This window comes from Drosophila yakuba, chromosome 2L (genome assembly GCF_016746365.2).
Source record: "Drosophila yakuba strain Tai18E2 chromosome 2L, Prin_Dyak_Tai18E2_2.1, whole genome shotgun sequence".
Taxonomy (NCBI): domain Eukaryota; kingdom Metazoa; phylum Arthropoda; class Insecta; order Diptera; family Drosophilidae; genus Drosophila; species Drosophila yakuba.
The window spans coordinates 8,288,493-8,311,291 of NC_052527.2; the positions used below are offsets into that span (position 1 = coordinate 8,288,493).

At 44.3% G+C, this 22,799-nt stretch overlaps 4 protein-coding genes and 1 long non-coding RNA gene across 20 annotated transcripts; 1 reads left to right on the forward strand and 4 right to left on the reverse strand.

The window, feature by feature from the left end:
- Window positions 1–1,388: 1,388 nt before the first annotated feature.
- On the reverse strand, window positions 1,389–3,342 carry LOC120320838. The gene is made up of 4 exons (XR_005560422.2): window positions 3,306–3,342; window positions 2,903–2,986; window positions 1,987–2,848; window positions 1,389–1,938 (listed from the first exon to the last, which is right to left on the reverse strand). It is a non-coding gene; the product is annotated as an uncharacterized LOC120320838 (long non-coding RNA).
- LOC6527296 lies at window positions 2,953–4,234 on the forward strand. Of its 2 annotated transcripts, XM_039371682.1 has the most exons (7): window positions 2,953–3,027; window positions 3,120–3,239; window positions 3,298–3,354; window positions 3,431–3,475; window positions 3,534–3,566; window positions 3,625–3,681; window positions 3,748–4,234. In XM_039371682.1, coding segments are annotated over exons 2-7 (639 nt in total). In that variant the 5' UTR covers window positions 2,953–3,027; window positions 3,120–3,237; the 3' UTR covers window positions 4,193–4,234. The 2 variants fall into 2 exon arrangements, with proteins under 2 accessions (XP_039227616.1, XP_002088390.3); XM_002088354.3 differs by lacking the exon at window positions 2,953–3,027 and having other exon boundaries at window positions 3,114–3,239.
- Window positions 4,235–4,381: 147 nt separating this feature from the next.
- On the reverse strand, window positions 4,382–5,620 carry LOC6527297 (tetraspanin-12). Its single transcript, XM_002088355.4, has 3 exons — window positions 4,755–5,620; window positions 4,588–4,695; window positions 4,382–4,531 (listed from the first exon to the last, which is right to left on the reverse strand). The coding sequence occupies exons 1-3, from the start codon at window positions 5,499–5,501 to the stop codon at window positions 4,412–4,414; spliced, it is 975 nt and encodes a 324-aa protein (XP_002088391.1). The 5' UTR covers window positions 5,502–5,620; the 3' UTR covers window positions 4,382–4,411.
- A 67-nt stretch (window positions 5,621–5,687) lies between these two features.
- LOC6527298 lies at window positions 5,688–7,432 on the reverse strand. The gene is made up of 2 exons (XM_002088356.4): window positions 7,232–7,432; window positions 5,688–7,156 (listed from the first exon to the last, which is right to left on the reverse strand). The coding sequence occupies exons 1-2, from the start codon at window positions 7,251–7,253 to the stop codon at window positions 5,853–5,855; spliced, it is 1,326 nt and encodes a 441-aa protein (XP_002088392.1). The 5' UTR covers window positions 7,254–7,432; the 3' UTR covers window positions 5,688–5,852.
- A 117-nt stretch (window positions 7,433–7,549) lies between these two features.
- Window positions 7,550–22,322, reverse strand: LOC6527299 (gastrula zinc finger protein XlCGF57.1). 15 transcript variants are annotated; one of them, XM_015197663.3, is made up of 8 exons: window positions 22,014–22,321; window positions 19,075–19,187; window positions 16,900–17,006; window positions 15,487–16,789; window positions 13,313–13,480; window positions 11,915–12,655; window positions 11,015–11,227; window positions 7,550–10,927 (listed from the first exon to the last, which is right to left on the reverse strand). In XM_015197663.3, the coding sequence occupies exons 4-8, from the start codon at window positions 16,553–16,555 to the stop codon at window positions 10,311–10,313; spliced, it is 2,808 nt and encodes a 935-aa protein (XP_015053149.1). In that variant the 5' UTR covers window positions 16,556–16,789; window positions 16,900–17,006; window positions 19,075–19,187; window positions 22,014–22,321; the 3' UTR covers window positions 7,550–10,310. The 15 variants fall into 15 exon arrangements, with proteins under 15 accessions (XP_015053149.1, XP_015053146.1, XP_002088393.2 ...); XM_015197660.3 differs by having other exon boundaries at window positions 11,915–12,652; window positions 16,021–16,789; window positions 22,014–22,320; XM_002088357.4 differs by having other exon boundaries at window positions 16,021–16,789; window positions 22,014–22,320.
- Between the last annotated feature and the right edge of the window lie 477 nt (window positions 22,323–22,799).

The window sequence follows — 22,799 nt, forward strand, 5'->3', positions numbered from 1 at the left end:
CATAGTTGCTAATCCAATAAGTGTTAGCTGCTTCACTGCCTGCAAAACGGGGGGCATTAGAGGGTTAAAGGAACGCATAAAATTTGTATACATTTTCGCCTCTCAGTGCGCTTTAACTCGTTTCTTTAGCTAACAAAAATAATTCAAGTTGGCGTTTTATTTTATTTATTGTTGCCCTGTCAAACGTGTTTCGCGGTAATTGAACGGACTTTAAATGCCAGCCAAAATTTGCACAAACTGCGGGCTAACACAAACGGCTTTGGTCCAGGTTTTTCTTCTATTTATTTTTCCATTTTTTTTTATTTTATTTATTTGCCTTTGATGTGCCACTAAAACTGAGGTTTGGGTGGGTCGACAGCGAGGGGAAAGTAAAGCCAAATGCAGTTGGGACTCTATGGCGACTCCTATGCAAAAGAAGCAGTGCTCGCCAACGCGACGACATCGAAACTTTTCCTGTTTTTTGTCCCTTTATTTTTGGTGTCGTAGTTTAAACCAGCAAAATAGTTTGGTTATATTAAAAATAGTGTCAGAAAAAAAGAGATGCCAAAAATAAAAAAATTACAGAACAGAAGACCTCAGTGAAAAAGACCTCACATAAATACATAAAAAAAACAGTAAACTAAATTAATATGTACATCTGAATTATATATAATAAATAACTTCTTTTTTTTTAATAAACTTTAATAAAAAATGCTCAAGTTACTTAAATGTGTTTTTTTTCTAGCCAAGCTAAGGCATCCAACTAACAAACGTATTTTTATAAAAACCCGATTGGAGAAACTTTAATTTTCTTAAATAAAAACATAGAGATTCCTGGATCACCCCAGTCCGCATATGGTCTCAAAATATTTAGGGTATTATGACTTTCCATGGGGAGAAAGTCGAGCTTAAAAAATGCCCCACATAAAGAACAATTTTCGGGTCGAAAAGGCGCTTCATGGCAGCGAAAATGGCAAACTGACTTCAAGTGGCATTTTGACATTTTGTTGAATTTCAACTCGGTTTTCGTTTTGGGCTGAAACGATGGGAGTTTTTGGGGTAAAAAGTGAATGGGGCCAGAAAACTCGCAGGTGGCTGGGCATGCAAACGAAATGCAAAGAGACGCATATTTTTTTGTTACTTAAATTAGAAAAACAATTGCCAGCGTTGTGGGCAGTAAAAGCTGCAACTTTGGTCAGCAGGTTGACCACACAAAAAGTTCGCAAAGCATTTACTTTTTACACGACGCATTTCAACTTCGCAGAGCTGGTGTTAAAACTTCCCCGTTTTGGAGTTCAGCTTGTTACACATAAATTGTTTTTTAAGCCCGATTCCTAACGAAGTGTGCATGTCTATTTTTTTAACATTTTTTTTAAAGTCCTTCTGTTGAGTTACTTGAAAGACTGGACTTAAATTACATGGAAGATTTACACAATTTTATCAATTAAAATCATACATACATTTGAAGTATACTGAGTATAAAACAAGCAAGAAGATTATCATTTTTTAGAAAATCATATTTTTGCAAAAACACTTTTTTATATATTTCACGCGACTCGAAAACTTTTTGCACCATCTCTAAGTGTGACCATTATCTGCGATTGTGATCCCATTTCTTAACTATCGATATGGCGCTTTATAGCAGATTTCAGTACGGCAAAAAGTTCCGTTAGCAGCAAGAACAAGAGGTAGAGCATTGTAGCCAAATAATATTGCTCCAAAAGTTGTTTTCTCTGCCCCAATAGAAATGGAGTTACGCAGCCGAACGAACAGAAGACTAGTGGACTTCCTTAAAAGTAAGATGTACTATATTAGTAGTCCTGAGACATATCACTAACTATTTGCTCAGGCGCCGGCGTTTACGAGGAAGGCATGGATATCGAGGAAATGACCGAGTTAGCCAGTGTCATGCAGGAATCTGCTAGTACCAGTCCCCAGGACGAAGATCTAGAAAGGGCTCTGCAGGTGGGAAATGTATTAAATGAATAATATTCAATAATAACTAACTTGCTTTGGTTGGTACTCGTTGATTTCGGCAGGAGAGCGAGTTGGAGTTTTTGACCTCGCACCCTAGTGCTTTGCACAACTCCACGATGATCATATCGCCACAAATGGCCAGGCGGAATCCCTCAGACATGGACAGTCCACCGAGCGAGCCGATCCGCATTACTTTCCGGGCCTTGGTGCATCATGCCATGGACTGGAGTCCCACGTCGCAGAATCGAATTCCCGATCGCAAACGAAGTGCCGCGGATAACAACCAAATGGTCGAGATACCTGGCAAACGCTCCAGGGCACCGGCTATCAGCATTGGACAGGCTCCGGAGGAGGAGCCCCAGAATGGCGATGTCACACCCGTTCTCCCGGGCAACGAGGGCGACTCCGGCGTCAGTTGGGAGGAGGTATCTCTGTCCAGCGCCAGCGGCAGCAGCACTTTTCCTTCCATCGGCGAGATGCCCGATCGCCATTTAATTAGCACCAGCAGCGTCGCCGTTTCGGATTTCTCAGATGTCAATGAAATTAGCCAGGAATAAGCTCTTTCTTATTGCCAATGTTTTGTGGTTCATGTTTCCGAATCGAATGCAGCAATGATTTTACAATGTTTATGGCCCCCACATGTCTATGAAATGAGTACTCGAATATGTTCCCTATATGTATGTCACATTAAAGGATTGTATGATTTCCCAAAAGTCTACCCAAACAGCATTTGGAATCACTCGAATTTTCAATTTCAAAATACATAATTAATCTTATGGATTGTAAAAATTGTACAAAAACAGAAACGTCAAATTTTCAGAACTGAAATTACATAGTTATGATTAAATATTATGAACATTTAACACACGAATTTCGTTAATTGGTGTTTGAACTAAAAAAGAGAAACAAATTAAAGGCTTTGAACCATACATACTAATGTACATACATATGCATATGGAATGTTGTATATTAAGCCCGTTGTTTAACACTGTTACTGCTTTTTCTAGGAATTACAACTTTTTACGATTTGCTGCAATGAAAAGGGAAATTGATCAGTATCGACACTTTTAGGTAAATTATAAGATGTCAAGAGCATGTATTTATAATTTCAGCTCAATTTAACACATATATCACACATATCATATTTAACATCTATGTTCCAGAACTTTACATTAGTCAACACTAAAGTGCTTACTAAACATTTCTGGGAGTGTACACACTGTTCGCAAGGCTTTCCACATTGTCATTTTGGCGGAGCTAGACGTTAAAAATTTGTGAAAAATGTATTTAAAATCACAGCAGTGGATAATAGATAACATATTAACAGGTTCTTCATTACAGGTCCCTACCAAAGATTCCTCACATTGTGGGCGATGATGATGAATCCCAAGGAGCTTTGTAAGACTTCCTTAGTTTTGGTTTTAACGCATTTACATATGTACATATATATTTTTTCTTTGTGTGTATGTAATAGGAAAAGTGCTGCAGAAAGTGACGGGAATACAAACGAGTCCTCTTTGTAAGTCTCATGTTTTATACATTTTTGATAATCTATTTAAAACTTACTTTATAACTAGGGAAAGCGAACAAGATGACGACAACGAAGATGAGTGGGTAGTTACGCAGTTTTTGGGCAAATTAATTTCTTACCCATTTATGAACTTTTAGAATGGATCTGGATGGCGCGGACTGGTCCCCATATGTAACCTATGAGGCGGGCGCACCGTAAGTTATATATACGTAATATCATACATGAAGAACCTCTTTTCATTCATTCCGGTTTCTTCACAGGAGACGTCCTTTCAATCCCTTGAAGATTACCGAAATTCCCGAGGTACCCAGAAATGCATCGGAAAACTCCACCTCACCTAAAATAGATCTTCTGAAGCCAGAGACTTCGCAGTCCCACTGCTGGGGAGTGCGCAAGCGTCTCATCTTCTCTCGCGCCAACTATGCTCCATCGGAAACTATTGGAGCTCGCGTTTCCAGACGCAGTAGGGGCAGTTGGGCACCATACGTCCGTAGCATCAACACTGCTCCCGAAGCTTCAGATGATACCGTCCCAGTATCACCAGGTCAGCTGGCCAAGCCCGTGGATATCACCGAGTTCTTCCATCGTGTTTCTGTTGGCCTCGTCGAGCAGCGCGTCTGCTTGAAGCCATTTCTGGAGTTGCGCAAACGGATCGCTCGCATGGTGACCCAGACTTTGAAGGATTCTAAGAAGATGCGCAAGTAATCCTTGCAACATCTAAAGCTATAAAATGGAATTGGTTACTAACGATTTAGTTTTATAATTTGACTACCTATTATGGTAGAAAACTTTCTCCCAAACAGTAAAACTTCATCTCATTCACAATGTTACTGAATAGAAAAACTAAGTTAGATATATATATTTAACCCAAATCCGAATATTTAATTAAATAAATATAAAATATAAAAGAAAAATGAAACAAAATTAGTATCCACACTGTTCGTCATCCAATTCGGTGCAATTGCAATAGTTAACATCGGGAACGTTGTCGGAAACCAGATCATCCTCGGCAATCGTCACGCAGCGCACGTTACAGGGATATTTCTGGGGAATAGACTGATTTAGGTGCTATCGAAGGATTATAAGGATTCTTAACCCACCACCACGACCAAGGGATGCCCATCCTCGTCCGTGAGTCCCACATTATCGCAGCCATCTCCCTCATTCTGCCGGTGGACTATGAACTTGGTCATACAGCAAAGCAGGATCTAGAAAAAGGATTGTTAGCTTAGTAGGTTTTAGCTTAAATCAATTACCAATTACTTACCAGGAACTTAAGGGCCAGGACCCATAGGGCCAGCAGGATGTAAAAGAAGTTCCACACCGCACTAACGAACACCGGCAAGCATCCGTTCGCATTGATGGAGTCCACGGTGAGAGCGGGAAAAGGCTGCCGGCTACTGATGGACTGCCCCTCACCCGGGAGGAAGTTGTTAAAGCAGCTGTCGCAGGAGCGCTTGCAGCAGGCGAAGGGTGCCAGGACCATCGACGAGCAGTTATTCTCCCGACGTGGCATCCACTCCGCGTTCATCCAGTCCTTGTAGCCATGCACCCCGCAGCACTCCTTGTGCCACTGCAGGCCGTCCCACAGGAGTTTCCACTCGGGACACGTATAGTACATGTCGATGCCCCGGGTCAGCGAGGTGTCCGCCGCATTCTCGAGGACATCGACACCTCGGTAAAGGTTCCAAACGCACCCGAAACCGGAGGCAATGATTACGCAGGAGTAGAAGGCCCACACGGATAGCAGGAGGCGGATGTTGGGCGTGCAACGTCGCCTCCAAATTCGCCGCCACATGACAATGCTGCAGAGGAAGGTCACCACTAGCTGAGCCCCAAACACGTAGATCCCAAACAGATAGCCGTAGATCAGGCGGCACTCGATCTCCGATAGATAGCCGGTGAGCACGGCGTGGTAGTAGGCGGTCACCACCAGGATCAGCAGTCCGATCACGGCCTCGGTTATTAGCAGCAGGTGGAGGTAGATGGAGGCTCGGCGGAAGGGCTGGCGCATTTGGTCATCCTCGTGGGCATCGGTCCAAAGTTTGGCTTGTCGACGAGGTTTTAGCTCTGAACTCGAATTTCATTTGGATTGACGCTGATGGCATGGACTCGGATGTTTGAATTTTAAAGTTTAAAACTTGTACCTAAATAAACCATCTTATTAATGACCAAAGATATTTAAACTAAAAATGCGTACTTTTAAGTAATATGTAAAAACGCTTTTTTATTTGGTATGCAATTGATAAATGTATAAACTTAATTATATTTCAGTTTAAAACTTTTTTATTTGGAGCCCAATCAGTTGGAGCATATCCCAGAATAGCATGCTGCGAACAATTGGTAGTCTTCATGGGACAGTGGGTCACCGTACAAAGCTAAACTTGAGGACGCCTGACGTGTAGTCCATGTTGGGTCCGATCTGTTTGGCATCCACCTTTATCAGCTTAGTGTTGTCCAGGCAGCGCGGACTTTGAACTATTTCCGGATTGATATCGCTATGCCGGATCCACAGCTCTAGGGGACGACTGCGCCACCGTTGCTTGGCCAAAATGGCAATGCAGCTCCAGACGAAGGACTCTCCATGGCACCGGGATCTGGTGATGTCGAGGACTCTCAGCTGTCGACAATTGATCACGAATTCCAGCAGGCCCAAAGGACTCTCCAACTGATAGCCACACAAATGAAGTTCGGTTAGCTCACGCAGTTGACTGGCTAGTTGCCGCAGCATCTGATCCTCCAGGCACTGCAGCTGATCGCCGTCCTCCTCCTCCGGCTGGCCATGCAGCTCCAGTCGCGTCAACTGCCTGAGATTACCCAGCTCCCTAAAGAAGCGGCCATAATCGTGCAAAACTCCACTGAAACGAAATGCCTCAATTAGTCGGACTGCACCGGGAGGACTTGTGGGACGAGCTATCCTCGATAGCACATCGAAGACAAAGTTCTTGGAATAAATTGACAGCTTCCGCAGGTGTGGCAATCGCAGTAGTTGCTGCGTAATATCCGACTCCATGCACAGGTGATAATCCGCAATCTTGATATGCTCCAAGGTGGGACACAGCTGCAAATCCGCAAGATCACAGCAATTCACCTCGTCACAGTCCTCCATTATATCAAATTTGCGCAGTCTCAGCTGGCGGAAGATATCCCTAAAGTGCTGCGACTCCAGAAACTGGCAATCGTCCAGGCGGAGATCGGTCAGGTGTTCCAGGTCGCACAGGTACTTTCCGGTGATTTGGCAGCCTCTGAGTTTGAGGCTCTTTAAATTTGGAAATACCCGGTGCAGCAGTCGCACATCCTCGTCCACGAAGCGTACGCGCCCCCGTCTATGTGCATTGCCCAACCACTCCAAGGAGTGAATGCTCTCCAGGGTGTGGCTACTAAGCAGCCGCAGTCTTCGGACATCCAACTGCTGGCAGCTCAGGCGCTGCATGTGCGGAGCCAGGGCCTGGATGAAAGCAACAAACTGTCGGGAATTGGTTACCGAGCGACCGAACATCTCGTCCTGCAGGACAACGTTGCGAACCCGGGTCCTCCAGAGCATCTGCACTATGCTCTCCAGGCGCCTGTTCAACCTGCCGATCTGGAACTGCTGGTAAACGTTCAGCTGGCGGATGATCAAAGCCAGGACATCGTCATTTAGCTGGAGCAGCGATGCTGCAGTGGGTTCTAAAAAGTTGAAGGACAATCATCTGAATGCGCTCAAGGTTATAGGTTTTTTTTTGTTTTTGGCCAATTCCTTACCTGTATCGCTTGCGGACGTCATCTGCGGTCTGTTCTCGATCGTGGTGCTTGGAATACTAACGAATTCCAGCCGTTGCCACGGTCAGTCCCATGCTACCTAGTGCGAAGGTCATTTAGGGGTGGGTTTCCAGGCAAATCGGGCGGAATTTGCGCTACCTAACTGACTTATCCTTCTGGAGATGGGAAAACAAAACGATAGTTTTCAATGTAGCCAAATATCGTATTATCCACAACATGAACTAACATGGATATATACCTAGTTTTAAGCCCAGATACCAGCTGAAAAATGTATTTTAAAGGTTTCTTGTAAAATCGGGGTTTATGCTTATGCTGCGCGTTTTTGCTGCTCATTTATTTGTTTTGTTTAGTGCTTACTACTTCATAAATTTTAATTACATTTTACTCGTAACTTGTACAATATATACTATATATATATATATATTTCATTTGTTGTCCAATTTCTGTCGTATAGGCATATATATTTTAGGTATATATAGTGTTGTATTGTATCTGATTTATAGTACATTATTGTTTCTATTTAGTATTGTTACTGTTTGTTGCTTTTAATGTTTACGTTAATTGGGGCGTTCCAAGCGTTTTCTTCAGCTTCTGTTCATTTCTCCTAGGAAACATTTTCAGCGCCATCCCAGCGGTTTATCATTAAGGTTAATGGGTGTGTGTCTGTCGATCAGTGAGTGTGTGGTGGAGAAAGTTACCTCTATTCTCACGGCTTGCACTACGCAACTTACAAGTAAATTAATTCGTTTGTTCATTAATATTGCAACACAAGTGAATGTTCTCCTTAAACTTGCCCTCCACGTACTACGCACACATATCCGTTATATATTAGTCAATAATCGTACAATAATATATATCTCTATATGCATTCTATATACTGCGCTCTATACACATCACCAAAAATCCAAAAACACCCAAAACTAACACGGATACTCAACTACATAATCATAGAGGTGTGATAGTGCGTTTGCAACTTCGAAAACGAGAATTTTCAGTGTGAAAGCAAAATACATGCATATCAATGATAATTTTTTTACAATTTTCAATTGTTCCCTGCATTCTAAGTGTATTTAAAATGTGCACTTTGCTGCGATGATCGTAAATAAATTAAATTAGGCTAAATAAAACCAAGTTGTGTCTTTAAATGGTGAAACAAACAGTTTTACATTTTCCGTTTATTCGTGTACAGTTACAGTTTGTTAAATTAAATTAAAATTGTATTTTAAGCATTTAATTGTTGATAATTAAATGCATAAAATGTTGCATTTAAAAGGAAGCATAATGTGTGGGTCGTGTGTCTGTCAGTTTGTCTGTGTATTGTGTGTTTTCTTACTAAATTATTAAACTTTGACTCGTGTTTAATATTTTTTTTTTAGATTTCATTTTGTTTTTGTTGTAAAATTTAAAGCAGATATGTTGTTGCTTGTGGCGCTTGGGGCTTTCTCGTTAATTGTTTCATTTTATTTTATTTCGTTACGGTTCTAACTTGTTCTTAATGTTTGTTGTTTTCAACACAAGCACAGTTAAGGGTTATAATTAATTTTAGAGTTGTGCCTAGTCGTATATATGTATATGTATGGGTTGTTGTTGTTGCTTGTTAACTTTAATAGTGGGGTAATAACTTGTTGTTATAGGTTTAGTATTCATATATCATAATCGTAATTGTAATTGTAATCATAATGATTGGGCGACGCGCCCAACTAAAAACTACTCGCTTTCCTATGCGGGATCTCGCTTCTCCACTTCTCCGATCCGCGTTTTCAATTATTACTTTTAGTAGTTCAACTAACATTAAATATAATAACTTGTTTGTTTAATCCCTTTTCATTATCTCGTTAGTTGGGTCTGCCGTTATGCTGCTTCTGTTTCCGCTGTCATATAATAATATATATCTCGTAATCATCACAGCCCCACTCTTTCAGGGCTTGATATATTGTAAACTGGGTTAAGGACTACACTTGGCCAATATATGTGAAAGTTTTCGCGCGTTTGCTCGTTATCAATGATCCTCCTTGGAAAATGCAAAAATAATACAATTGTGATAACAATTTTCGATAGATTTCCAAGGGTCTTGTTGCGTGTTATTTACAAACTATAAGTATATATTATAATTTTATGCCTATGCATATCTGCATATGTTTATGTATGATGAGGATGCTTTCTATGAATGTCGCTCCATATGGATATAATCATAACTTAGTCAAAACACAATAAAAATATAAGATGGTGCGCTTTTGCTGGTTACGGCAACAAAAACCCCTTTCTTAAAGTGTCTAGCGAGAAAATTGGCTGAGTCGGATTGGTTCTTGTGTCCGTTGGTTTCACTGAGCGCAGCTTAGGAACAACTGGATATCACACAAAACCAAATCGATCGACCCAAACAAAATCACGCGCCGCCTGGCACACATTTCAAAAATGTTGAAAACACGTGAATAAAATTAGACGCTATGCGCCTAAGCATTAAAGATACACAAAAAGAGAGATACCAAGAACAAACTATGAGATGATTCGTATTGCACGTTAAAGCTGGCGGCGGCAGACTAGTTGAGAAGTGTTTAACTTGATTGCGATTGCGGAGAAGCTCAATGAGTTTCTAGGGTGACTTGATTTCAAATTGTTTGTTTAGAATATTTTACGAATAAAAATATGAATATTTGCCAACGAAATATTTAATGGAAATCACTTGGATATCGGGGTTTTGAAGACAGGACTGTACCATTTCGTCCCGAAAGTAAAATTTTTCTACCAACACTTGCTGTAAAAATCGTCACACCCTAGAAACCCTGCATACCACGATTCCACTTGGGGCCACAGATCAGCGTAACCAGCGCGCTGTTAAAACTATTGTACATACAACTAGCTGCTTATATGGGGTGCGCTTGTTATGGTGTGTGTCCTATTTAGAGAAGTCGCGTCAGCTCGGCTCACTAGCACTGGCTCACTGGTGGCACGCTTGCCTTCACCATGCCGCTTGCGACGACGCAGTGGCAGCTATTGAGGTGCTGGTCGTGCTGCTGGAGTGAGCTGTGGTGGGAGTGTAACCGTGCAGGAGGGGCTACTGTTAATAAACAACCGGGTGCTGTTCTACGTTCGCAGGCAGATGCTGCAGCTGGATGGCGGCGCGTGCCAGAGCACTTGGGTCACTGATCAAGGCAATGGGCGGCGGCTGCTGTTGCTGCTGTGGTGGCGGGGCCTGGGGATGACCCTGCTGTTGTTGCTGGTGATGCTGCTGCTGTTGTTGCTGCTGGTGTTGCTGTTGCTGCTGTTGACGATGCTGCTCCTGCTGGTGATGGTGAGCCGCCTGTTGGATGGACAACTGAAGCAGTTGTTGCTGCTGCTGCAACTGCTGTTGCTGCTGCTGATGAGCAGCCACCGCAGCCTGCTGTTGATGTTGGGCGGCCACTTGTTGTTGATGCTGCTGATGTGCAGCAGCCGCCTGTTGCTGGGCTGCTTGCTGTTGGGCAGCAGCGGCGGCTGCGGCCTGTTGCTGTGCAGCTGCTGCAGCGGCTGCTTGCTGTTTCTGCGACTGCTGTTGGGCAGCCGCATTATGCGAGATGAGCGTGGAGGTAACCAGAGGCACCAGACCCGGAGTTAACTGGACCGCACCTCCTGCGCCCGCCGCTCCCGCCGTGATCTGCTGGATGGTGTGCATCGTGGTGGTCGCCGAGTGATGGGGAACTGAAACGGTAGGAGGACCGGTTAAGTTGGGCGACTTGGGCACGGGGAGACTCGCTTGCGCTAGCTCAGTCGTGTTTGCCGACTCACTTATGATCGGTTTCACTTCCTGCTTGACTTGCGTCAGCACACCAGCCGGTATTTGCGGATGCGGATGCACGGGTGGTGGCGGCATCATAGCATCCGGGTGATTCATCTTCATGTGGCGCTTCAAATTGCCGCGCTCGACGAACGCCTTGCTGCACAGTGTGCACGCGTGTGGTTTCTCACCCGAATGGGAGCGCATGTGCGAGACCAAGTGACCTGCGAAACGGACAATGGAAGCGACATGAAGATCTGATCGTCGGGGATCTTGAATTTCGAAAACGGTTCAGGTAAGTTTTGGGGGCTTGCTCTCACAGTCGTTGTCGGCATGCAAATTAGTCTTAAGTGGTTAATGTCTAGTCATATTATGTGTTGCCATGAAATCGATATCCTTAATATTGCTATAAAAAATCTAATAGATCAACCATTTTAGCACTGATCTTAAAACGTACTTATTTGAATTATTTATCGAAAAGTTTAAGAGCACAACATGTAAATCATAGAATATTTTTAGAAACATAAACAAATTCCTTTCCTATGAGTTGATATACTATTTTTAAAATTGTTTTTCTTTACTGTTCAATTATAAAGACTACAAATATTTTTATATTAACATGACAATATTTTTTTAAGGCATTAGTAATTTAGTCTTTTAACTAAACATAAAAAAAAAAAGATTTTTGATTTGGTTTCTGACTAGACATGAGCCCCGAATACGACATTTGAAGGCTGTGAAAGCAATCCCCACAGCAGCAACTGGAGGAAAGGATTGGGATTAAGGTTTTTGGATTATGACTGTAGCTTGAGCTGGAGCTGGGGCTGGGACACTATGCTGACGCCACGCCACGCGTGCCTCCACTGGATGCATGCAACGCACAGCAACAATCATAGAGCTCGCTCACTCACCTTTGCAGATAAAGTTCTTGGGGCACTTCTCGCAGGCGAATGGCCGCTCCATCTCCTGGCCCTTGGTATGGCTGCGCTGATGGAAGAGCAGATTGCCCTTGAGCGGGAACGATTTGCCGCACGTCTCGCAGGTGAAGGGCCGGTCACCGGTGTGGCACCGGGACATGTGGTTGATCAGGTGCTCCTTGCGCGTAAACGGCTTGTTGCAAACGTTGCAGCAATGCGGATTGTCGCTCGAATGCTGGCGCATGTGATTGTTGAGGTGCTCCTTTCGCGTAAACGTCTTCTGGCAATACTCGCACTTGTGCGGCGAGTCGCCCGTGTGGAGGCGCACATGATTCGTCAGGTGCTCCTTCCGCGTAAAGGTCTTCTTGCAGTAGGAGCAGCGGTGCGGGGAGTCGCCCGTGTGCTGGCGCACATGGTTCGTCAGGTGCTCCTTGCGCGTAAACGTCTTGGTGCAGTACGTGCACTTGTGCGGCGACTCGCCTGTATGTTGCCGTACATGATTAACCATGTGATCTTTGCGCGTGAACGCTTTCGTGCAGTACGTGCACTTGAACGGTGTCTCACCCGTGTGCTGGCGTATGTGGTTGACCAGGTGCTCCTTGCGCGTGAACGTCTTCATGCAGTAGGAGCAGCGGTGTGGCGACTCTCCCGTGTGCTGGCGCACGTGGTTAAGCAAGTGCTCCTTGCGCGTAAACGTCTTGGAGCAGAAGTCGCACCGGTGCGGCGTCTCGCCTGCTTGCGTGGCAAATGTGTGTGTGTCGCGCGAATGGGACGAGAAAATGTTTAGAGATTAGTAATCATCGCCATGGAACAAAGGGGCGGTCATGGTTTGGGCTGGCAGGTTGCGGGTCACTGGACACCTGGCGCGGATTGGTTTTTGTGTTTCATCTCCTCTAGCGACGGGGGAAATGGCTGCGTGTTACAAACGTTACAAAACAAACCATAGATCTGAACCTTGAGGCCGATTCACAACTAGATCTATATATTGACAAAATGATTTAAAGATTTAATGACCTCTAAGTTAAGTCTTATCAAAACATGTTTTTGTACAGTGCAACAAAATTTGCAAATCTAGGCTGTAAATGGCTATGAGAACATATTATTGCATTCAGGAGATCTAAACCTACATTTATCTCTGAAAGAATTCGGAATAGTTTGTCTATTTAAAATGCATGTTTAGTAAATATGGAAAAGTATTTGTTCCACGAAGACCAGTGGAGTGCAACTAGCTTTTAACCCAATCCTAGCGAGAGTTCGTTATCGCTGCGCCGCCAAGTGTCTGTGTATGTGTCGTGGACTGTAGCTGGAGGCCGGGCGGAGTGGTAGGTGGGATACGCCCGGGAACGAGGAACAGAACAGGAAGCGGGCTTACGATTCGTTTTGTCTCTTTACCTGTATGCCAAAGTATGTGATTGGTGAAGTGCTCCTTGCGGCTAAAGCTCTTGCCGCAGATCTCGCAACGGAACGGCGTCTCGTTGGTGTGGGATCGCATATGGTTGGCTAGGTGCTCCTTGCGCGTGTATTTCTTGCCGCAGACATCGCACTGGTGTGGCGTTTGACCTGGATTTGTGGGAAAGGGGTAGCAGAACAGAACGGAATTGTTGTATATAGGGAATGGCGTTTGATCTCGTTCGACAAGACAAAATCGCATTCGATAGCGCAAGCATTTTCTTTTTTCTCGCTTAACTCGAATCAGCGGCCATTTCTCCACGAGGATCTTTGCGGAAGCTCATTGGAGAAATGTTGGCGAATCGGAGAAAAAACAAAATTTCAGATCCCCCGACCCAACCTCGCGCACCGCTCAGTCTTTTTATTCTTTTCTTTTGATAGTTTAGTGGTTTAGTGGTGGCTGCGTGGGTGGGTGGGTTTTTTCTTTCGTATCTTTTCTTCGTTTTTTTTTTTTTTTTCTGTTTGGTGTGAAACTGGCCGTGGCTTGCGTTGTTGTGGTTTCGAACGAACGAAGCGAACGGAGGCTGCTGGCTCGGGCATATGGACGTGGGCGTGGTGGTGTCAGATGTGGTGTGGATTGTATGTGGTGTGGATGTTCATTGGATGTGTGTGTGTTTTGTTTTGTTTTGTGTGTGCCTGTCAACTCTGCTTCTACTCATTGCTGGTCCTCAGGATGCTGTTCTGTTTTTATTTTTGGTTTTCGTATTTATTTTCGTTATTAACGTTTTTGTGCGGAACGTGGGGTTCCAGAAGAAAGTATCGCCAAAGAGCTAAAGTTAAGGTAGGTGTCTAAGCCTACATAGCAGATATTATGCAGATTATGAGCTGGGATGTGTGAGTGTGTGTTTCATGTGTTGTGTGTGATCCAATTGCTTTCGTGTGATCGAGTGTTTAATGTCGCAGTTACACAGAGACGTTGGCAATCGACAAGCAGCAACAACGAACTTTTCTTAGCTTTTCTTTACTTTCTTGACTTTTCTTTGCTTTGGACACCCTGTTCGACAGCAGAGAGAGCGTAGACAAAGTTGCACAGGCATTAAATATCGAATCGAATCGGGAGTGAAGGATTGGACTTGGACTTGGAGTGATGGAGTGGAGCGAGCACTGGATGAAGTGTTTGGATTGGTGGTGCATGTGAGCATGATTTAGACTTGGTGAAGCTGGGGATGTGTGATGCAGAGATCATGGTTGGGGGGAAATGGAGCGGTATGAGCGAGTGAGCGTGTTTTCTTTTAATTTTGTAGCGGGATTAGGCAAGGAGCGTTCTCCAATTCTCTGGAGAATCGCTTGCTTGAAGCGTTAGTTGACACAGAGAAAAAAAATCAGAACAATATCTATACCAAAGTTATTCAGATCCACAAACAATTGCTTGAGTGCCGTATTGTTTGAAACTGATTAGCAATACTATCCTTAGAATGTTATATCCTTTAAAAAATGATTAAAGAAAGGAATTCATGCGGTTCTAGTGTGAGTATATATCTAGGAATTTGGAAAACATTTGTAAGATGTTTTTGAACAAATTGAAATTTGGATTTTGGCACTTTCTAAGCAGGTTGTCAGATAAGTGAGAGGTTTGGCCAGGAAAGGTACCAAATGAATATAACCATTTTGAGTTTATGTTTTTTCTCTCTGTGTGAGTACAGTGGGCGGGGCTGTGGGAGTTGGCGGGTAGAAGAAGCACAAGCGATGAGCGAGATAGAAGTGTATGAGAGAGTGGGTGGAAGAAGACGTAGGACGCACGATGAAGTTTATATAAATTTTTTGCGGTGCTTTTTGTCAATTCTTTTTGATTGGTTTGGTTGGTTGGTTGAATTTTTGATTTGGTTCTTGGTTGGTTTGGTTGGTTGGTGTGATGTGGTGATGGCTGTTGTTGTTCTTGTACTCTATGGATAGAATTTGGTCTGACTGGAGTTGGTCTTGGTTTTTTTTTTTTTATTTTTTTTTGGTATTTAGTTCTGAGAGAATCTGATCTGTCTTTTTGTTTTGGCGCTCGCCGCTCGCATTGTCCGCCCCCACCAATCAATCACACTCACCAGTGTGCCACATGTAGTGGTTAACATAGTGTTCCTTGCGCGTAAAGGACTTCTTACAAATATCGCAACGATGTGGCGTCTCACCCGTGTGTTTGCGCACATGGTTGACCATGTGCTCCTTGCGCGTGAACGTCTTGGCGCAGTACTGGCAACGGAAGGGCGTTTCGCCCGTGTGCGAGCGGAAGTGATTGTCCAGGTGCTCTTTGCGGGCAAAGGTCTTTTGGCAAATGGTGCAGGCGAACGGTTTGTCCGTCGAGTGCCGTTTCATGTGCCGCTCCAGGCTCGTATTGTTCGCGAACACATTGAAGCACACGATGCAGGTGAACATGGGCCCGCCAATGTGGATCTTGCCGTGGCGCGTCAAATCCTGCGACGTGGTGAACCCCTGGCCGCACACCTGGCACATGAACGGCTTCCGTTCGCTGTGGTAGCGTCGGTGCACGATCAGCTGGTACCGGAACTGGAACATCTTGCCGCAGATGTCGCAGACGTGCGTCCCCGTCGCAATGGGCGTACCGTCTGGCGCCAGCGCCACGTTTTGCCCGCCACCATTGCCGCCATTGCCGCTGCCGTCCACGCCATGAATGCCGCCCTCCATTTTAGGCATAAGCAACTCACCCGCCGTGGTCGTGGTGCCCCCACTGGTGGTGCTCCCGCCGCTGCTAGTCGAGCTGCTGGTCGTCGTCACCGTCACCTGCTGGCCCCCATTGCCGCTGGTGGCCGGCGGTAGTCCTCCCCCCGCCGATGCAGCTGCCGCCGCGGCCGCTGCTGCATTCGCTGATGCCATTACCGCTGCAACGGCAGCATTATTCGTGGACGCCGCTGCTGCGGCTGCCGCTGCACTTGCCGCATGGCTGGTAACCTGCGGCGGAAGCGGAGGAGGTGGTGGCAACTGACCTCCGTGGGCCGCTGCTAATTGATGATTGACCACATCGCCGTGGATCTTGCCAAAGACCTCGTGGTACGTGAAGAGCTGCGAAATGTCCTCAATGTTCACCTTGTACATTTCGATGCCGTGCGGCGGCTTGCCATCCTCTTTGTGCTCGGATTTAGGGAGCGGTGGTGGTCCGCCCAAGGTGATCGTTGTCCCACCAGTGGTCACAACAGGAGTTACTACTGATGGCACCGAGCTGGCAGCGCTCACGTGCTGCATTCTTGTGTCCAGATCCGGGCGATCGTTGTGGCGTTGCTCGTTCCCTGTTTTTTAATATCCTAATGATGTTCTTGTTGTTGTGTTGTTTATGGGAGTTATTGGTTGTTGTTGGGAGTAGTAGTAGTTGTTGTTGTTGTTGTTGCTGTTCTTGGTTGTTGTTTTTCATGTGTTGCTGCTGAGGAGCGCCTACATATTGCTGTTGTTGCTGCTGTCGACTGCTTTCGCTGAGCGTGGCTACAACAAACAAAAAATGCAAGTGGAAGGTGGAGGTGGTGTCACTTAATCTCTGGCTGCTCAGGTATTTTTCGAAGTCTTTCTTATCGACGCTGACGGGGGACAATTACCATGAAATTGCTGCTGTTGCTCTGGATCCTGTGGGGCTGATGGTGTGGCTGCTACAGTTTATCCATGTGAATGTGTAATTGGCGCACAACCAATCTGTATTGTTCACCTGCAAATGGATGAAAATTATTGGAATCAAATCTATTGGTTGTGAAAACTTGGTATTTCATCTGCGAGAATATGATGTATCTAAAATGCTGCATGGTCGAGGTGAAGGTGCTGGTCTTGTGGCATTTTGACAGCATCCTTAATGCCGAAGGACATTACAGATATCCAACAATGCAAATGTCATATGCACGTATGCATTTGCACACAAGTACAGTTGAGGCCTAACCCCCACACACACATACTTAAAGTAAACAATCATCACCTAGGACTAATTTATGTAAAAAGATGTTGGGCAGCTATCTCTTCGTTTTATTGATTTCGCTGCTGGGCATTAAAAGTGATATAAATTGCCCATTAGCGGACCACAGGACTCACACACACACGCACCGATATAGCTATGTATGTCTTCATCACCAAAAAGGAAGAGGAAGAAGAAGAGGGCGCACAATGAAATAACTTTATATAAATTGTAAATGGCAAAAGGCAGCAAAACGAATGACAAGAGACACGAAAATGGGAGTGGAGCTGGAATTTGAGGCTGTTAAGTCGAGGGAGGGGCAGGATCCAGGATTTAGATATCCAATCAGAGAATGCAAGCAGAAGAGTGTGAGAGCGCAACGAGAGAGACAGAGGGGAGAGCAAAACGAGTTAGGTGCAGGGGGAGCTGATGTAAATATCAAGAAGTACAAATCGATTAAAGACAACGCGTAAGTGTGTGCGTGTGTAGGAAAAACCGAGCTGCGAATTAAAGATGGATGAGAGAGTGCACGAGGGGCGAGAGCAAGGGGAGCTCCAAAATAGAAGAGAGGGAGAGCGCGCGCATGAGCGGGAGAGGTGGGGAGTGTTTGCATAGGTCCTGGTTTCGCCCCTTTTCGCTAAGCGCTTTACAGTTACAGCTTACAGCTTACATGCTAAGCAAATGGTAACGAGAGAGAGAGGAGAGGTGTGGAGCGGAGCGGAGCTCCCCCTTGATTGCTCTCTCACACTCTCTTGTTTTTCTCGAGCAAATAATTCAGCAAACATCGAGGAGAGCGCAGAGCAGGAGAAAGGACACTAAAAAAGGGCGCCACTTTTAATGTGGTGAGGTAGGAATGTTTCATTGATGTGTGTGTGCAAATCTCCAAATACATATGTATGTCTTCTGCACGCACATGTGTGAGTGTGTGTGCAATGGCCCAGCCCGGGCAGAAACACAGAAACAACAAAAAAGTGGGCGGGTTTCGTTTGGGGCATGTAAAGTGCTGATGAAGCCAAGCACAGAGCACAAGACAAATGGCCCAATCTGAAAAGGGGGTGGACTCCCGCCCCCTATTAAGTAACTGTAACTCAAGCATCGCCACAAAACGAATTAATCGAGTGCAAACCACAAACGCAGGTCAAAAACCTTAGCACTTCAGCATCGGATCTAAAGTATTTTGAGGTAACTACCGGCAACAATACCAAATTCAATTAACTTAGCATAAGATACTTTTGGATTACTTTTAAGATACTTTTAGATAATAACTACATAAGTTGTTCTTTGATAATATCTTACTTACTATTCAGTAAATCGCTTCCCTATAAAGAACTTTTCCAATTATTCTCATTTAAAGCTTATGGTGATCTGCAAACTAATGCATATTATAGAATTTATCAGGCATCTTTTAATTGTACTAGAATTATTGGGATCGATCTACAATAGACCGATGACATAGTTTAAAAAGTTTATATGAGGAAAGTAATATGGAAGACAAGCTTGCTTAATATATCATTTAAATGATCCGGGAAAACACATCTGTTAATGAAGTAGTATCTAGCTGCATATAAGGAGCAAGAAAAAATCGACACCATACAAGTTTCATTTGTATCTCTGAGATTGCCCTTCTAGTAGTTGTTTTCAAGCGAATTATGTTAGTGGTAACGGAAGGGATTATAAATTTCAAAATCGCTGTTTTATATAAAAACTAAGCCATATGGTCCAAAAACATTAATGATCCGTATCAAATGGGGTTGAATAAACCCTTTGGGTGGTGAGGGGTAAAGTCACCCTGTATTTTGATGTGAAAGCAGCGGCAATTGAAATCACTTACCTCATGTGATTCTCTTCTTGGCCCGATTCCGCCGATTTTACTGGGGAGGCTCGCCAGGAGCGGACTTGAAGGTATATTTAGACGGATGCGGAGGTTCCTTTGGGGCGGGCCACCTGCAGCAGAAACGAGAGGGGAGACATGGCAACAATAATAACCAGTGAGCAACAGTTTGTTTGCGGTGTTTATGTTTACGCGAAATATTCAAACGGCCCGCGGTACAGTCTTCCCCTTTTCCCTTTGCTTCCAGTTTCGGTTTCAGTTTTGGTTCCACTTCCACAAACATACCTACATACTTGCATACGTGTGTGGAAAGAGCGGACGGGGGGCGAAAGCAAATCAAGCGAAAATTTATTTGCAGTCAATATATGTATATGTACATACATATGTATGCAAAAGTAACCAACACATCGAAACTAAGGCTGCGTCTGCGTGGAAAGAAGAGCAAAAATATTCTAACTCTAATTGGAAAGGGAATTGGAATTTTTGGGTATGGGGGGGTATTGCAAATTTTACATTTCCAACTATTCCAATTCGAAACGAGCGGTGCGGTGCGGTTTCGGTGCTAACAAATCAAATTAATTGTATCTATATCTAGAAGTGCTGTATGTGCGTGCATCTCTGCGGCCAGCCAGTCTTCTCTGCTTTTCTTCTAGATTCTAGACGGGGGGCCTCTCCTCGTTCTCTACCTCTCCCCACTCTGCTTTGCTTTTGGCTGCCAGCAGGGGAAAAAAAAGTTGTGTCTTTCTTGCCATGCCGCCTGCTCTTTGTTCCCTTCTTGCCCACTGCTTTTCGTGCACTTTTGTACACGGCTTTGCTTTTTTTTATTATTTTTTTTTGTTATTCTCGTCTCGTTTCTCGCTCTCTCTTGTCTGCCTCTCTCCCTCTCTTTGCCTTACATTGTCTCTCATTATTCATTGAACGACAACGGCAACGCCACCCCTTAGCCCCCTGGCCCAGCAACAACAACGTTTTGCACGAACGACGCTACGTACAATTCCCAGCCGCCTAAAGCGGAAAACCAATAAAAACGAATTGAATCGCAAAGCGTAAGTACAAAATAAAGCGAGGAGGCGAGACAGAAAAATGAAAGCTGAGAGAGCTCCTAACGAGCGAGCGAGAGAGTGCGAGAGATAGAGAGGGAAAGAGAGAAGCGAGTACAGGCGGCGCGTCGATACAAGTTTTGCCTTTTGGCTCACATTCTATATGCCGAGATCCGAAACTCGAGTTATAGTTATAATTATTGCCGCTGCTGCCGCTTTTTATTTTTAATTTTGTTTGGCTGTCGCTCAAATTTCGAACGAGAGAGCTGCGAATCGAATGGGAAAAAGGAAAAAAGCGAGAGAGGGAGAGGAGAGGAGGATCGAGTTGGAGAGTCGTCCGTCACATTTTCATTCCAGCCAATTAGTGTGCATTTCATAATTATTAAACAAAACACACAGGCACACATCTAGGCACAATTGAAAAAGCCAAAGGAATCGGAAGTGGGAGCTGCGTTCTAACATATGGTGCCAATTCGGAGAGCGCTACCGATCACTTAAAGTGCTATAGTTAATAAATTTCAAAAAATGCAACCCTGCGCCTCCCCTCTCCCTCTCTACAACTTGCAAGAATGACACGATGATGACGTTAATGGGAACTCTGTGGCTGTAGATGTGCTTAGCTCACATACACAAGCACACACAGATACTCTCGCACTCACAAACACCAATACACTGGCAGTAAAGTCGACCGCAAAGTCATTTGATTAAGAATTCTCGTATTCTTTTTTGCATGCGAATTTCACAAATAAACACAATTGTTTCCAATCAACCCCGGTACTCCCCCCTCTCCACACTACCCTTCCTGACCCGACCCCTCTAGCAGCTTCCCCCCTCGTACAACACTGCAGTTTTTACCAGCTTTAAAAAGGTTGTTCGGTTCGTTCTTATGACGCCAGTATATGAAAATTTACTTGATATTGCAACGGTGGTGGTGGCGGGCACACTCTCCGGCGAATGTGTGTTTGTGTGTGTGTGCAACAGTAGTGGCAATCAGAATCGAAACGCCGCGCGGGTGAGAGGCGGTGGTGAACGGCGAACAGAGCAAAGCAAACTGAAAACTGAATGAGACGCGGAGGCAGCAGAAGGCGAGCAGGCAAAGGCGACCGATGTAAAAGTTCTTCGTGCGGCGCGTTCGGGCGGCAGCCGAAAGCACAAAAGTCCAGTGGGAGCGCCAGTGCAGCCGGTTTGGCTTTGGCGAGGGGATCTATAGGGCGACTCTACTTTATTTTCTTGTTGTTTTTTATTTAACTCACTAAATGTGGTAACCTAGTTATAGGTTGACTGATTCATTTACTGGTGTTTAATAATCAGCTGTCATCTTCTTAATTATGTTGGCATCCTTTAATTGGACAAAGGCTTAATATATTAAAGTAGCTGTTACAAGTAACATTAAAATGATTATTAAATGTTTGTTACTAAATAAGCTTCCCAATAATGACTTCAATAATAATGACTGATTACATTTTTTCCCCTAAAACTAGTTTTTTATTAGCAAACACTATTTCAAATACGATTATTAATCAGAGCAAGCAACTACTGCACTTACTCCAATTAAAAAAAACTGGCTAGGAGGAATTCAAATTGGCAGCACTGACAAGAGGTGTGGAGGCAGCGAGAGAGCGAGAGCGAGTACGAGAGACACCGCAAGATACAGATACAATGCGTGCTCGAACCCGCATGTGAGTGTGTATGTGTGTGCGTGCGATTGCGTTGTTCTTATTAACGATTCGCTGCCGCTGTCTCCTCCTCTCCCTTCCCCGACCCCCTCTCGCAGTAGTGCTGCTTTTTTGGGGCTTGGGCACAAAAAGGCGGCAAAACGGTTAAGCACACAAATTCGACCGGGTCCGCTTGGTCAATTGGAATATAAATGCGGGAATCGCACATTCGAATTTCACTCACCAGTGATAGAGTAAAGTTTTATCCATAGACCAGCAAGCTACCACTCCTTTTTCTGGTTGCAGCAGCGTCCCTTTTCAACAGACGCCGTTCCCGGATTGCTCAATGGCGATCTTGGCTTTGTGCCCCGATCTCGGATATCACTCTTCACTGATCACTAAATGCATTGCGCGCACTGTACACTTGTGGTTGGCCATTTAATTAGAGCGGTGTCTTTATTTTTTTAACATTTATCGCGGATCCAGAGTTTTAGTTGCGGGCGGAAGAGCGAGAGAAGCAGTGTATAGAGCTGGAAGAAGTATCGATATGACAGCGATGCATCGGGACCAGCAGGAATCGATAGTTCTCCAGCGTCGGCAGTGTGACCGTGCTAAATTTTCATTGCAACTTGAAAAATACCATACGCGCAAAAATACCGAAGTAAAGATGGCACTGCGTCGATAGCTTTTGGAAAATAAAGTTTTTTATTTATTAATAAATTTTTATTAAATAAAAGAACTATTTAGCAGCGGAAATTTGAAAGATCTTGTAGTGTAATTTAACCGACCTGGTTTGATATTCTTAATTTGAAATAAGTGCTATCTCATATATGCAAATTGAGCATTCATAATTTGTAGAAATAAATGAAATATGTCACGAAAATTACACAATTTTTAACCCAGATTTTGCGGGAAGTGTTTCATTAAAAACATGCACTTCTTGGATTATGCGACACTTTTTATAAGAAACTAAAAATAATTCTTGTGACATTACTTTTGATTGGAATAATGTAATCAATGATGTTTGGAA

Excerpts from the sequence above, each read along its gene's own strand:
- LOC6527298 (XM_002088356.4), bottom strand. The coding sequence starts at position 7,253 with ATGACGTCCGCAAGCGATACAG. Across the intron at positions 7,157-7,231 it reads GACGTCCGCAAGCGATACAG|AACCCACTGCAGCATCGCTG; the intron begins GTAAGGAATTGG and ends TCAACTTTTTAG.
- LOC6527297 (XM_002088355.4), bottom strand. The coding sequence starts at position 5,501 with ATGCGCCAGCCCTTCCGCCGAGCCTCCATCTACCTCCACCTGCTGCTA. Across the intron at positions 4,696-4,754 it reads TCCTGGCCCTTAAGTTCCTG|ATCCTGCTTTGCTGTATGAC; the intron begins GTAAGTAATTGG and ends TCCTTTTTCTAG. Across the intron at positions 4,532-4,587 it reads GGCATCCCTTGGTCGTGGTG|AAATATCCCTGTAACGTGCG; the intron begins GTGGGTTAAGAA and ends TCTATTCCCCAG.
- LOC6527296 (XM_039371682.1), top strand. Across the intron at positions 3,476-3,533 it reads AATACAAACGAGTCCTCTTT|GGAAAGCGAACAAGATGACG; the intron begins GTAAGTCTCATG and ends CTTTATAACTAG. Across the intron at positions 3,567-3,624 it reads GATGACGACAACGAAGATGA|AATGGATCTGGATGGCGCGG; the intron begins GTGGGTAGTTAC and ends ATGAACTTTTAG.
- LOC6527299 (XM_015197659.3), bottom strand. The coding sequence starts at position 16,555 with ATGCAGCACGTGAGCGCTGCCAGCTCGGTGCCATCAGTAGTAACTCCT. Across the intron at positions 13,481-15,402 it reads CCACTACATGTGGCACACTG|GTCAAACGCCACACCAGTGC; the intron begins GTGAGTGTGATT and ends CCACAAATCCAG. Across the intron at positions 12,656-13,312 it reads TCACATACTTTGGCATACAG|CAGGCGAGACGCCGCACCGG; the intron begins GTAAAGAGACAA and ends TTGCCACGCAAG.